The sequence below is a fragment of the Rhinolophus sinicus genome, chromosome 1 (assembly GCF_057876585.1).
Source record: "Rhinolophus sinicus isolate RSI-liver-muscle chromosome 1, RSI-T2T, whole genome shotgun sequence".
In the NCBI taxonomy this organism is placed as follows: domain Eukaryota; kingdom Metazoa; phylum Chordata; class Mammalia; order Chiroptera; family Rhinolophidae; genus Rhinolophus; species Rhinolophus sinicus.
Genome location: NC_142501.1, coordinates 40,383,881 through 40,399,248, shown reverse-complemented (window position 1 = coordinate 40,399,248; position 15,368 = coordinate 40,383,881). Strand labels below are relative to the sequence as shown.

The window sequence follows — 15,368 nt, the reverse complement described above, 5'->3', positions numbered from 1 at the left end:
CTGTGTTTTTACTGTCAATGAGTCCTAAATTTGACCTCTTCACCCCTCCTCTCTCATCTGGTTTATTATAACAGCTTCCTACCTCCTAGGCTCTGCTTCCACTCTTTCCTCCCTACAATCTAGTCCCCATCGAGTAATCAAGTGAGGTTTTCAAAGGGTAAGTGAGATCAAGGCATTTGTCTCCCCATATCACTCAAAAAAAAACCGAAAGTCCTTACAAGTATGATCTGCTTTATCTGTTTGCCAGCCACTTCTCTGACCTCGTCTCCTATCACTCTCCCTCTGGCTCACTCTGTCCCATCCACACCAGCCTCTTTCGCTGTGCCTCCAACATATCAAATGCACTCCCATTTCAAGCCCTTTACATTTGCAGTTCCCTACGCCCGGAACAATCTTCCAGATATCTGCACAGATGCTCTCGCTTCATTCAGATTTCTGGTTAACTGCCCGCTTCTCATTGAGGCCTTAACTATCCCATATAAAACAGCACCTCCTTCACTCTGCCCCCTTAGCCATGATTTATTTTTCTTTACAGCACCCCTGATATGTATTTTAAATGTACATTTTAAATATAGGCACATATATTTATTTTGTCTTCCATCATTAAGAGGGAAACTCCCCAAGAACAGGGACTTTGTTCTTTTTACTGCTGGATTGGCAGGGCATAGAACAGGACCTAACGTGTAAGAGCAATCATGTGTGACTGAATCTATCTTCCCTTTACATTTTTAAGCATTTTTTGCTTCTACCTTCTATAAGGGTAGAGGGGAAATTATTTTTCCTCCCCAACACTACTGTTATAATCCCACCCAGGCTTTTAAGCAATGATGGTTTTTGTGTGTGAATATACTTTCCTTGTTGCAAAGGCTAAACAAATGTTAATCATTACTACAAGTGCTTGTTACATGGGTCATTGTCTCCAACACGCAAGCAGATCACAAAATGAATCCCACCAGGGTCCTCTCTGTGTAGAGGAAGCAATTTGGGATGAGTAAGGAGAGAGGTTTGAGAGAGTAGGTTTTACTTAGGAGTTCTGAATTGAAACTCATATTATAAACATAATTAAACCTGTTTTACAGTCTTACGCACCTCCTCACCCTACCCATCTCACACCCACAGCAATAAAAACACGTTTTACATTTTCAAGAGATAGACTTATTATTCCGAACAAAGACTTTTTTTTTTTGGCAAATCAAACTTTAACGGTGATTCTATTATCCTCCCCTTCCTCTTCTATTATTGAGTAAATAAATGAAAGATTAAGCTAAATTATCAGTTTTCCCCGCAATATGGGAGGGTATTTTTCCTCTCCATAATCATGACACTAATACGTTTTGACCCAGGTGATCATTTTCACAAGTTGATGAGCCTGCTTACTAGAATAAAATACCTTTTTCTTTTCATTTTACAGACAGTCTTATCACACATATCCAGTTGAGAGGATGCTAATATAAACCTTGCCCACCTCTCTTAGCCCGTCTTTCTTACTCAGACAGTTTCCAAGCAGCTCTCTGATGGAGACACAATCTTCAGTTTCCAGGATAAATTGTGCCACAGCCTGCCTTCCTGGTACATGACCCCTCATGGGCTCACTTTTGACACTGTCCAGGACAACTCCCCTGATGTCTTTAGGCTTTCCTGGTACACCAAAGATGATAAAGAGGCCCAGACAATCCTCTCCTATCAAGTTACAGAATTCTTCCAGCTTATCAAATCTGCTTCTCTTCCGGGAAGGCTCTTCTGCCCTGGATTCTGGATTGGAGAGGTCACCAGGCTCAGATTCCACAGGATGGAGAGAAGACATCTGCAGAGTCTGGACGGCCAACTGAAGGCTGATGTGCTTATTGGATCCCCAAAAGGTCCAAATCCAGTCTGCCCCAAATAACGAGGCCTGGTGCTTGGTCATCTTGGTAGTGGTGAGACGCCCATTAACTCCCTTTTCTTGACAGAAGGTGACGAAGTGAATTAAGAAGATTTCATTTAACGTGTTTGGAGCTGGGCAGAGATTGCTCAGAGGGTCTGCAAAGCCCAGGTACTCCTGCACTTTCCGGGCTGCGTGGATCATAGCTCCACTGACAGCCTCACAGACGCTAAGAACTTCTTCGCTGTCCTTCAGAGCCAATTGTTGTGATGGTTTTTGCCCCATTTTCTCTGCATCTAATCAATACTGCTTCCCAATCTCAAACATGTGAACCTCATTCAGAAGGACTTCTTTCTCAGAGTAAAAGTCTTGCAGTGAAGTCACATCTGTTAACACAGTCGTGGTTTTCTAGCTCTACAGCTTACTTGTTGTGGCTAAGCATATATACAGACAGCTAAACAAACAGGTCTCCCTGTTTGCCAACGGGGTGTGCTGTATTCATATAGATTCCTGCAGGTTTATTAAGTTAGAGATAGTAACTTTCACAAAAAAACATCTGTTCTTCTCTAGTTGTAGTCACTCTACTTTCAATATTTGGTGATCTCTTCCAAGATATGTTTCCTCTTTTCAAATGTGAGTTCAATTAAAAAGAGTATTTAATTCTTTAAAGAGCATATACTTTCTACGACTTCTTCAAATTTGCAGGCAAATCACCTCCCTTTTTTTCCCCAAGGTCCTCTCTACCATGATTCTTCATCCCCCCAGTGCAGCTGCCCATGTTTCCTTTCATACAAAAGTTTCTCAAACAAAGGCCTCAAATTTCTATCCCTTGATATACGCTATAACCCCGACTCAAACACATTTACGGAAGTTTGTGAATTGTAAAGATTTCATGTTATTGTTCTCTATATCAGAAATAAAACCTACTGGTTATTCTGAACAAAGAAAAATAAAGTAACAAATAATAAAAATATGAGACAATTATCAATTGACTTTATTTCTTTTCATATGGTAATACCAACAGTGTATAATATTTTGTAATAAAATATATTTCATCAAAAAAGTTTTAACCTTATCACATATCATCAGTTATGTTACATTGTCCTGAATAAAGAATATTTGGCATCTCTGACAGTTTCCTGGTATTTTTAACCAGTTTTGAATAACAAATTATTTTTTAAATGGTGACATATATCCACATTAAAATAAAACACAAATATAGTAAGAGTCCAATACAGTTACCAAATAATGAATGGTAAGGAGCAAAAGGTTATTATTAGGATCAAATTATTTTAGTTATGAATAAACAGTAATTCAGTACTACAGGTTCCTTGACGAACAGCTTGGTAACTTGCTAATAACTTGCAAGATCATACCACTGACGTTCAAATACAGTTTATAAGCAAGTCCACTGTCATATATTGAACTGCCCACCCCATGCCAAATTGTGAAAACCCATCTTTACCACAGTTGGCAATCAAGAATAATGATGTAGTACCAAATAAAAGAAGAATATTTTTTCTAATACCCCTAACAAATAATAAACACAGTTTTTGCTGCAGCTTTCTATTTTCTTTATAAAGAATATTTGGGCCCTGTGCTACAGGAACACATGAACTACATTTTATCATTACAATATAGCCATTATAAAACTAATTTTGCAGCCTCAGTTGCTGAACTCTGATTGAGACAAAATGTTCAAAGAAATATTCTGCTTTTTAAAAAGATTCCACTCATTAATGGCCTGAGAAATGTACAATTAACATTAGTCAGACTGTTAGTATTTTGATGTAATGATATATTTAGCAAAGAGAAGAATAAGAAACTTAATACTGTAAAGGTTTTCGTTTGGGTTTGGTTTCTTCAAAAATTATTTCTAGAAATTTTGGGGGAGCTTTTGAATGCATTCAAATTAATAGTATTTAAACGTCCCTCGAGTTCTTCCTTATGAATTAAAAGAATCCAAGATTAAGGTTGAAATTCTTAAAAAAACTAATCAACAATTTTATGATATGTCATCAAAGAAGGGTTATTTCGTATATACTAATTTAGTCTGAATGATCAACATTATTAAAATTCAGTGGTGGAGAAAGATCATCTTGACTTCTCCAAGAACCAGCTGATATATGAAAATTCTGATCACTGTATTTTTTTCAATGTGATCTTTTTACCATCCTTCTTCTGTCACAAAATAAAAGTTCTGTTTTCTATGTACTAAATATATACACATATTTAGAAAAATATATAAAAACAGGACAGTAAGAGGCAAGTGGAGGTGTGGCTGGCATTTAGTGGGTACACAGAATGCTTAAAGAAATTCCACATATTGATTTTGAAAGCATATCATGTTCTGCTTTAATGGCTGCCGTGCTGTCACACCAATGTGGCAGAATCACCCACGTATGGGTTACTGCTTCCCAAGTCTTCCATATTGTGAATGTAAATGGAAACACTATGGTAAAGTACTCAAAATAAATGCAACATTTTAAATATAATATATCACAGATTTTTACATTATTAAATAGAAGAAAAACAATTATACTCTCATTCACCAGTGTCTCACTTTCTGTGGCAACTTTAGAATAGGCACATATTCCCCTGCTTTCCATTTCCACTTCTAAATGAGCAAAAGTTGGAACAATAAACAATATACAATCTATTGCTTGTTGTATATACTGTGTGTTTGAGAAAGAAAGTGGAAAGGGACCAATGGCTCCTCATGCTCATCCCGATGCTACGGTCAAACGTTTGAGTCTTCATCCGTAATGCTGGCACTGGGGGAACGGGCAGCAAAATCTTTAAACATGTCATCTTCCTTTAACATGTGCTGGAAAACAAGGAGATGGGAGTCACACACACTGCGAGCAAAGAGCTCAGAACTACACATTCTCCACTATCCATTCAGTCCCTCAGCGTTATTTTCAAAGATATTTTTAGAATAACATTGCAGATTCATTTTACAAACTTACTGTTAGGTTGTTGATGCCTTCAGAGAACGCACCTATCTGCCTCACTGTCCCTTCTGAATCTTCCATCTGCAAAGAACATACCATAACGTGACATACTCATTTGCACAATTTTAAGCAAAGCACAGCAAATGAACAAAAGAAAAAATCATGCAAGTTGTACTGAAAGGGATAGGAGTAACAGAACACTTCTGATGATAACCTCCTCCCACTACTGCAACTGGATGTTAAAAATTAGAAGAAGCCCTTCAGTGGCACATCTAGCCTAATGCTCTGATGTTGACATTAGCACCAAAGGATGTTTGAATAAAGGGCAATATTCAGTCCCATGACTTCATACTGAAAAAGCTAAGTAGTAGGAGCTGTCCATTCCTGAGTCATTTTAAAACATAGTTTTTCTTAATACAGAGACAGTATAACATTGGTAAGTGGCACATACTTTGACAAGTTGGAACCCTGTTCTCCTATCTTAGGTAAGGTACTTAATCTCTCTGTGCCTCAGTATCCTTATCTCTAAAATTAGGGTAACAATGCTCCCTATGTTTTAGGATTGCTATGAACGTTAATATATGTTAAGTGCTTAGCATAGTGCCTGGGATGTAGTAAGCAACCTGTAAGTCCATCATTACTTTACTATTCACTAGTGTTATCTTTATTTTCAGGCATTTCAAGAAAACGTCTTTAATGAGTAGACCCAGTGCACAGTTTCCCTTTAGTGTTTCAATGCTGGAAGAGCTTTAAAGTAGGTATATAGTGTTGCATTTACCTGATCTAACCGGTCCAAATCATCTTCGTCATACAGGTGCATGTCCAAACCAGATTTAAATCCTTTCTTAGATGTACTTCCTGAGGCCTGTCCCAATTCCATTGGACAAACATATTCTTCCCCATCTTCTTGTTTCTTCTTTCTCAGATTCCCAAAATTACCAAAGGTAAGTTTCTTTGGCTTTAAAAGAAAAAAAAGAAAAACATCCAGGGATTTGATAAAATTCATATGACAAAGAACTAATAACATGTGTAATTTAATTATTCACTTCATCGTATGGAGAAAAGCAATTGAACGATTCAATTTGTATAACAAAAGCAAAGATATCCTAGGCATACAATTGATGCACCCAAATATGACAAATAATCCTTGTCATGAATCTCAGAAGATTACACTTCTCCTGATTCACACTAACTATTAGGTTGGTGCAAAAGTAATTGCGGTTTTTGCAATTATTTTTAACCTTTTAAACTGCAATTACTTTTGCAGCAACCTAATAGCTGGGTAGTCACAGTGATAAAAGCAAAATATGCCAGGAGGCTTAGTTTTGATTAAACAGAACTTAATGCAATGGGATTTCTCAGGGCTAAATCCAATTTTGCAGGTTTTCCAGTCTAAGACCAGCAAAAGAAAATAGTCCTTACTGTATTTTCTTTTTGGGTGAGGCTACGGTATCTTGTATGCCTGTTATGCTTCCAAGTGACTGCTAAAAGAATCTCTGTCCTTTTGGAGAAAAAATGTCCAGTGATACTTAGAAGACAATCTCCATCTTAGTCACTGGGTAGTGCCTGAGACTATTGATTAAGAAGATGATGATCAGACTGATGCTGAGAATTTATAGAGAACAGAATCTCTCAGAGGCACATCTTTAAGGGATAAAGGTGGTTGAAGAGAAAGTGCCAGGCAGGTAGGGGGGTAAAGAAACAAGACAAGAAAACTTGGTACATATTTGTGAAGGAGTGGATAAACTGCATTTCCACATCAAAGTTGGTTGAAACGACACTCAGAAGAGTTAACACAGGAATGATTTAAAAGAAGAAAAAGTAGTCTTAATTTGGTACGATCTATGAATCCAGGCAAACCAGGAATATCCATTCTCTGCTGGTCTACCTTGTACGTTGTTTAAGTATCTTTTTCCAAATTGAAATGTTGGTTAATTATAAGCCAGACAAGCCGAATCTGTACAAGGAGAAATGTAACTCTTATACTTGATTTATCCATAGGAAAAAACAGGACAACTGTAATCAATATTTGGGTCCAAGGTACGGGCTCTCTGCAGTGGCTATGTATCGATGACAGAAGCCAACATCATGCTTTTTATTATTGGTAACTCTAGGAAATGAACGATTTGAGCCAAGATTCCCCCAGAAGGAAACCTTCAGAATACATTTTCTTGATTCCTTTTAAAGATGCATAGACTTTCAACTCATCCACAAAACGTAGTAAATCCCAGAAAATAGGATAGCCAGGTAACAGTCAAAACTGAGCCTTTGCTTCAGTGTTTGCTTTAATCAATTATTAAATGGTACAGGCTTGAACCAACCTTCACTTTGGCAGTGGCTGTTAGAAGGACATAATCTGGTAACTCCATGGCATCACGTTTCTGGTGTTGGGCCTCAGCACCAATCAGAAGGTTGAAATGAGTGGCCAAATGTCTTCGCAACAGGGTCTTACTTGGTGGGATGTTCAATAACTGAGCCATTGTTTCTACATTAAAACGAGGTTCTAGAACCTACGAGAAAAATTAAGATTGTTTAAGGTACCGTGTATCATACATGTCTGCATCATGCTTTTATAATTGGCAAAGCTCCTTTCATTTCGTTATTGCCAACGACCTTCTCAACAGCCCTGGGAGATACACAAAATATGGACTTTGATATTTAATTTATATATCTTTTCTTTCTTTTGTCCGAGCTAGAGAAATCGAGAGCTGGTCCTGACATCCAAGCATTACAAAGTCAGGGCTTCCACCTCTCTGAAGTGTTGCATTTGGGATGCCTTTGGAAGCCGACCTCTGTGCAAGATCTGTGTGCAAAAATACAGGATATCTTTGTAGAAATTTTAAAACATGATCATCTGAGAGTCAGCAGCCAGATGTTATCTAACATAAAAGAGGACAATGAAAGGGCCGGCCCAGTGGCTCAGGCGGTTAGAGCTCCATGCTCCTAGCTCCGAAGGCTGCCGGTTCGATTCCCACATGGGCCGGTGGGCTCTCAACCACAAGGTTGCCGGTTCAACACCCGCAAGGGATGGTGGGCTCTGCCCCTTGCAACTAAAAATTGAACACGAAAAAAAAAAAAAAAAAAAAAAAAGAGGACAATGAAAGAGAAATGGGTTTAAACCCAATCTAGAGTTATATGATGTAAATAAATAAAAAACAAGGAAAAAAAATACTCTGTAAGTAAAGATTCACTAGAAATGGTGTCGGAGGGTTGGGTTAGATTAATTTAGGATTACAACAAGTAAACTGATAATATCCTACTCATTAGACTAAAGGAGACAAAATGATGATAAGTCCATTTTAAATTAAAACAGAATTTTACCATGAGCCCACCATGGACACCACTGCCTCTGAGATTGGGGGCATATTCTGCCAAGTCCACAGAGCGCAGCCATTCCATGACGCGATGATTGGTCCACTGCTGAACTTCTGATGGGGTGATGCTATTCTATGGGAACAAAGAACAGCCAAGAGCTTCAGTCATTAACTATGGGACCTCAAATATTAATCCTGCGTGTTCTGTCTAAAAAGTCTACCCCACAGAGCAGAGTTACTACATATCCCACTAAACATTTAGAAAAAGGGTAAAAAGATGTTTTTTAATTTGAATTCCCTTTGATACAGTTTGTCACAAAGGTGCAAGTTTTTTACACACTATTAAAGCAGTACTTTAGGAAATGAAGTCTCTATAGTGATATTTAACTCTCTGGCTTAAGCAGACAACAAAATAAAATATACTTAAGGAGGAAGGGTAATTAAGAAGCAACCTTTGGCTCCAGTTACACAGGTAGAACCACTTTGGGGGGAAATGGAAGGAATGTAAGAAAACAAAGCCTAGGAAGTAAATGAGGCTGGATTTGAGGCTCTAAGGGAACCAGAAGCCCTCCCTGCAGGTTCCAAGAAGAAATGGGTCTTAGTCTAGCACACGTGGACAGTCCCACGCATGGAAACATGCACGCTCTGTAACCCTCAACCTCAGACGCTACCTCATCAGATGGTCGCCTCCGTAGGCAGTTTGGTTCAAAGTTATTGATCCTCAGCACCTGGATGGCCCTTTTGATACTGAGATGATGCAGCACACTCACAACCTTCAAAGACAGTAAGTCATCCTGCAGAAAAGAACAAAAAGGGGAGCTCGTTGAGCAGGAGGACCTCCTCAAGAACATCTCAGAAGATGCTAGTCGAAGCAGAAGAGCCCCCTCTACCAGCTGGCCTGAGGGCTTATCAGTGTTTTCAAAGCTTCTATTTAGTCCCAGGACACTTTTTCCTGTTCTATTCAAAATCTTCTCCAGGATCCCAATAGGGAAGAGAACCAAAATGAGTGTTGTTCCAACTGAGGCCAACTTTCATCTATTTCTTTTTCATTCAGACACTCTGAGATAGGACTATGGGACCCCATGGCTCTGAAAAACACAGCTTGCAAAGCACTTGCTGGGTCCCTACAAAAGGTGATCTGCTTTCATAAAGCAGGTAGCTAAGAGCAAGTGGTGTTTACTGATGACCGAGGCTTGCGTTTCTGAACTAAGACACATCACAGGAGAAAACCAGAAGAGTGGTCCCATCATACTATGCCCCTCTCCAGCCTCAAGAAATCCCTAGTTCTAGATCATTACGCTTTATTTGGAAGACATTGTGAAAATATTTGGCAAAACTATGTCAACCAATGCAAAGGTCTTGGTGAGAGTTGAGTGTAAAGAAATGAAGACGTTGTGAGTATTAACATATCCCCAATCAATTCCTTCAAGGAATAACTTTCACCAGTATATGATTATTGGGCACATTTCAAACACACCAAACACACCCAAATTATTTTAGAAGGTGATGTGGGGGGCAGTGTCAAGATAAGCACCAGTCTGTTTCCAAACACACCCAGAAAATACATAAGGAAAACATTCATTTTGGGCACACCTTACTGATAACACATTTCTTGTAAGGAAAAAAATTAATCTATTATAAAAATATTTTTAAATCAAAATACTAGACAATCAGTTTAAATCCTTAAAGGCTACTAACTGAGCACAAATTATTTCCTGAATTAACTTCTTAAAGGCAGTGCCTAAGATTGAGACATCCTTCAAAACATTTCCATGTGGGCTATTTTCAACTAACCAAAGCCTAACCGATTTTTTAAAAATCTAAACACATGATGTCAATAACATAAATAAAATGTTAATTATTTCAGCTTCAGGGATTTTAAAAGTAGGGGCTATTTCCTTTTTTAATCAAAACACTTTTTTTTAGATGTTTAAAAATCTTTTATTTTTAATTAATTTTAGATTTACAGAAGAGTTGCCAATAAGAGTACAGTTACATATACTCTTCCTCACCCAGCTTCTCTTAACTTTAACATCTTATATAACTATGATATATTCATCAAGAGAAATTAATACAGACAATAATAAAATTAAACTATAGACTTTATTTAGATTTCACCTGTTTTGCCATGAACATCCTTTCTCTGTTTCAGGATCCAATCCAGGATACCACATTAAAAGAGACGTTTTGTGACCTAAGACTTGTAGGGTCAAATTTTCTAAACTAATTTACTCTTTTATTGCCATGCAAGCTATATGAGTACATGTGCTTTATATGATTTTAAGCCTCCATTGGCTCACATTTCCACGGGAACATACTTATACCTAGATAGGTAGGCAAATATTTACAGAATTTGCTCCAGGCAGAGCTGTGAGCTATTATGAGCAGGGATCTGGAAATATCCCAGGTTCAAACGCTCTATGACTTTCTACTACTTTCTAACTGTGGAAACTTGGTCAAGTTACTCAATTTCTTGATTCCTTCGCTTCCTCATCTAAAAACTGGGGATAATAAGAGTGCTAACTCAAGGATTACTGAGACTCGAGTATAAATTTGAGCAAAGTGCTCGAAAGAGTGACTGACACACAGTAAATGTGCAACATACCACATGGTAGTGTTATTACATGCAGGTTGACATGATATGCCCACCAAGGTACGGACTTTGGTTCAATGACAGAAGAGAAAACAAATCCCATGAGTTGAGCTCTAAATATCTTTGATACTGAAAAACTCCTATTGAAGTTCGCTGTTTCAAACTTTCAACTTATTTCAAGGAGATACTTGTGGTAGTTAAGTCCAGAGCCTAGTTCACAAAAGGCCATTTATATCAAACTATCTGAGGTAGAACACCAATAGTACTTGGAATCCAAAACATGTTCTCCTGGAATCCATCTCTCCCCACTGTTGTAAAGTAGAGGAAATTCCTTCTACCCGCTGGACGAAAGGCTCGACATATGAAACAAAAATGAAGGAATAGGAGTGAAAGTCTACCTTTTCCTACTACTTCTTTACCCCCGTGACTCCTGCCCGAGGAGAACTGGGCTGAAGTGAGAAGGGTGAGAGGGTTTCAGGCAACAGTTCTCAAAAGTGGAAGGGAAAGGAGAAGACAAGTCTCTATGGACGTCAGGTCAGAAAGGGAGCCTTTTCTGAGTGGTCACTGTATACAGGAATATGTAACTTAGAAAATGCCAGGGCTTCCAAACGCCACACTCTATTTTTTTAAACATCTTTCTAAGACATAATTCACATTCCACAAAATTCACCTATTCAAAGTGTATACTTCAATGTCTACATTACTGAATACAGATAATATCAACTTTCTGAATAGGTTAAATTAGGTTTCATGTAGTTTAAACCAGGGTTTCAAATTTTCCCCAAGGCTGTTGTACCCACCAACTCATACAACTTCAACTTAACAGGAAATATTCCTGCCCCTCTCTTCAAGTTAAATACCTTCAAAATCTGGTGGCATCATTGTGAAAACACTGTATTTTGCTTACTCTGTTTCTGTGGTTTTTCAGAGAAAAACAATTTTACTCCCCAAACCCCAAAAGTGAATCACTTACAACAGTCATGTAATGGAGCATTCGACCATCCACCCGTCCTTCATCAAACTGGGTCTTGTACTGGGGGAGACCAATGTCATCCAACCATCCTAAAGGAGAGAAGTCTGTGTTGTTAACGAGCCACACAACACCTGTTCTTGTGATTAAAAAGAAAACGCAGAAATATTTATTTATTTACTTGCTTAGTTACGAATTTAAGAATTTAAAACCTCTTACTAGTGACCCAGTTGAAATCCAGCTTTCCGTGATTGGTTTCTTCCTCAGATCCCAGTGCTTGCAGTGCCAGCTGGAGTTTCTTTCGGTGAAGTGAGTGCTTGATTCCAAGTTCCTGAAATAATAAACAGAAACACTGGCTTTACCATTCTGTCAACATGGGCTGGATGCCACTGGCAAAGGATGCAAATTCCTTCAAAATGAAGCGAGCATGAAAGAGCCAACAATTACATTAAATCAGAATACTAACTCAGGCTAGGAAGACGCTGCTGAACAAAAGGCCCTAGAAAGCCAAGACCCCTGAAGGTAGTTTAGTGCTGTGTTAGATAGATACTCACTAGTATGTTCCTTCCTATGCGAGGTTGGAACTGTAGGACACGTAATGAGAATTCTACTCTTACTTTGTACAAAATGTTAAACAATTGGGAAGAAATGTTCAATAATGGAACATGAAATGTAGAGAGCTTTTTTTTTTCTTTTGCAAAGTAAAGTTGAATTGCATATATTACATTGAGGAGAGGGGCTGATAAAACCACAAAATTATTTTGAGAAATTTGAGCTTAAGGTTTATTATTATGGCTATACAATTATTTTTCATTACAATGTCCAGTAGCTTAAGTATTCCAATAAAGAAGGACCTTCCTTTTTAGTCCATGAGATAAAATAAATGTGAAGCAGGAAACTCAGACTTTTTCAAGAGTACTTACTGGCTCTAGCCACCCGCTTTTCTGGAATAGAAAACAAAAGCTCCACCCATTCCCCTGTTCTGGAGTAGAACATTCATATTCTCCCATTCTCCCATTCTCTCTCTCTCTCTTTCTCTCTCTCTCTCTGTCCATCGTGTAAACAAAGCAGAGAAACGGTCACCTTCTCCAGATCTTGTTGAGAAGCCTGCAAAAGCGTTTGGCCAGATGCAATCCAGTGCTTGCCAGGATTCAGGTAGGACCCCAAGCCTTGTTCCACAAGCCAATTGCAAACCTGCTCCTTGGTCCATTTGGCAAATGGCATATCCAAGTCACTATAGGAAGATGAACAATTGCATGAAAAACAATTCAAAGCCAATCCTGTGGTTTATCATTAAGGGTGAACAACTGTATATTCAATAGCTATGGGAATTCCCTGGTGTTACACAATTCCCTCGTGATACACATTTGACCATGAAAAGCTTAATTATCAGTACATATTTGGAAGAGGAAGTGGCACTGAAGTTGAAAGTGACCTTGTAAGACAAGTCTTCATTTCAAATGAAACCACAAAAGATTCATGATGATTTAGCAAAACCATGTTCTATAGAAGAAGACCAAGATGTCAAGTCACTGTACTAATTTCAACCAACGTTGGTGAAAGACTGAATTCCCACACAGAAAACATTAGGTCAGATTGAAAGAAACTCAAGTCAAACTTGGATTAACTTTAGCAGAATTATCATTTGTCTCCACATGGTAATCCATGAGAAGAGGGCAATATGCCATCACTGAGTATAACCAAAGCAAATGCAAATTTCTGGTGTTTACTTTTTTTTTTTTTTGACTTTGACATACAAATAGTATTCCTGTTTGAAAAGAAAGAAAAAACTGCTGATAAACAAGACTTGTTTTCTTTTTAATCAGCACAAGGAGGTGTACAAGAGAACATATGGCAAATGAGACTCTTCAGTATTTGAAGAAGGCCAAGGAGAGTTTCCTTGTTGATGAAACTTGTGACCAGGGATCAACATGGGAGGGACCATGTTTAAAACGTTTGTAGCACATTATCTTTTAAAAGATTTAGTACCAATGATTTGTGCTGCATGTTTGCCAACCCCACCCTTTTTATGCTTAGTGGGTCAGTGCATTGGTTCCACACCAGTCTTGAACTGTGATAAGGGTGTAGGAGAATTTCTTAGTCTTTATAGAGAAAACATTACATAGTCCTGAAAAATTGAAGAATTCTGATAGGATTTAGGTCTTTTAAGTGCTTTCACGGACTCCATTAGTCACTAACATTTATTGAACAGTTATTATTTGCCAGATACTTAACACATATTACCTCATTTAAACTTCACAACCCCCTTTTGGGTTAGGTACTATTACTATGAGAACAGAGGCACAGAGCATGAGAGTAGTTGCTCAAGGTGGCCCAGCTTATAGGAAGTGGTGAGGCCAGAAATCAGACCCAAGCAGTCTGCCTCTAGAACCTACTCTTAAACACTACCCTATGCCATCTCCGCAAGGCTATGCTTTAGAGTAAGTACTTAGAATTACTTTCCATGAAAATTTAAGTGAAAGAGTCATTCTAGTACAGATGCTGCTGATACTTTGGCTCTGGCTCCTCACCTAGCTCACATAGCCCACAGCTTCTGTACCGTTGTTCACCCACCACCGCCACACTACACCGCTCTTTCAGTAGGCACGGCAGTAAGGAATGGCTGCGCTGGCACAGGAACAATGCTAACATTACAGGTGCTCACGAGGCCCTGATGCGTGGGTAGAGATGCAAAAGTCTGTTACTTTGGCTTGTTCTTACCTATTAGATTGTCCCAAATCTCGAGACCAACCCAGTCGGGGCCCAGCAGTTGCCCTTGTCCCTCCTCTTTTAAATTCAGTTTCAAACATGTCATCTGGGTTGAAGGTAGTCGACTGACTTCTCCTGAGTCTGAACAGAAGATACAACACACATTGCCTTGTATTAGACCCGAGGAGACCTTAGACTTTAAAGTTAATCAGAACATTTTTAATTGGTGCATAAACTTGAGCTACTCCTCTTGGTGTGTCACTAGAATAGACACTTGGATTTAAACTTTGAGACCCAATGAGCTAATGAATCCCAAATCACAATCTTTCTCCCATAAGAGGAACACGAAAGCTTTAGAATTCCATACCGATTTTCAGCCAATTTTCCACTTATGCCTACATTTGAACAACATATAAGACAAAGCCCATTCAGTTTGTTCACTCTGTTACTTACTTTCCAAAGAGTTTCATGATGCCTCTGGATTTCTTTTTGGAATCTGGAGATGGCGGAGACATCTGGAAGGGACTGTTCCCCTGTGAATCTTTTGGCCGAGAAGAAACACCAGCCAGATCTAGGTGCTCGGCTGTCTCCTTTTCTGTTTCAGCTATTCCAAGAACAGAATACGAACTTGATGAATTTTAATATATGAAAAGAACATGACCAGATGTTAACCTTGGCTTTAGCAACTGGTAATTCTTCTTCTGTTGGTCTACAAATCAGTGATTTACAAAGAGCACCCTGCAAATATTAAAAATGTAACAAAAATGTATGTTTTCCTCTATAGTCTATTGTGAATAGAGTTAACTTAGGAATTACAACCCCTTGGTAGGATTGCCATATTCTTTCCTTGAGTGTTTTGAAATTATAATGAAATTATTTTCAATCTGGCTGTACCATTTTGTGTTGTTGACTTCTTTCTACATCCCTCAAAACCACCACCATCTTTAGTTTCTTGTCATGACAGCCT

At 38.5% G+C, this 15,368-nt stretch overlaps 2 protein-coding genes across 25 annotated transcripts in view; both read right to left on the bottom strand.

Annotated features, from left to right (window-relative positions):
- Positions 1-1,288: 1,288 nt before the first annotated feature.
- Positions 1,289-2,294, bottom strand: REP15 (RAB15 effector protein). Its single transcript, XM_074325894.2, has one exon. The coding sequence runs from the start codon at positions 2,144-2,146 to the stop codon at positions 1,421-1,423; it is 726 nt and encodes a 241-aa protein (XP_074181995.2). The 5' UTR covers positions 2,147-2,294; the 3' UTR covers positions 1,289-1,420.
- Positions 2,295-2,832: 538 nt separating this feature from the next.
- Positions 2,833-15,368, bottom strand: part of PPFIBP1 (PPFIB scaffold protein 1) — a 172,812-nt gene continuing 160,276 nt past the window's right edge. For all 24 annotated transcript variants that reach the window (XM_088798563.1, XM_088798585.1, XM_088798559.1 and 21 more), the window contains 11 exons: positions 14,855-15,005; positions 14,414-14,542; positions 12,776-12,926; positions 11,912-12,023; positions 11,696-11,784; positions 8,801-8,923; positions 8,137-8,262; positions 7,137-7,325; positions 5,594-5,773; positions 4,831-4,896; positions 2,833-4,688 (listed from right to left, as the gene is read on the bottom strand). In XM_088798563.1, coding sequence (XP_088654689.1) covers positions 4,602-4,688; positions 4,831-4,896; positions 5,594-5,773; positions 7,137-7,325; positions 8,137-8,262; positions 8,801-8,923; positions 11,696-11,784; positions 11,912-12,023; positions 12,776-12,926; positions 14,414-14,542; positions 14,855-15,005 — 1,403 coding nt within the window. In that variant the 3' untranslated portion in view covers positions 2,833-4,601. The remainder of the gene's footprint in view (positions 4,689-4,830; positions 4,897-5,593; positions 5,774-7,136; positions 7,326-8,136; positions 8,263-8,800; positions 8,924-11,695; positions 11,785-11,911; positions 12,024-12,775; positions 12,927-14,413; positions 14,543-14,854; positions 15,006-15,368) is intronic.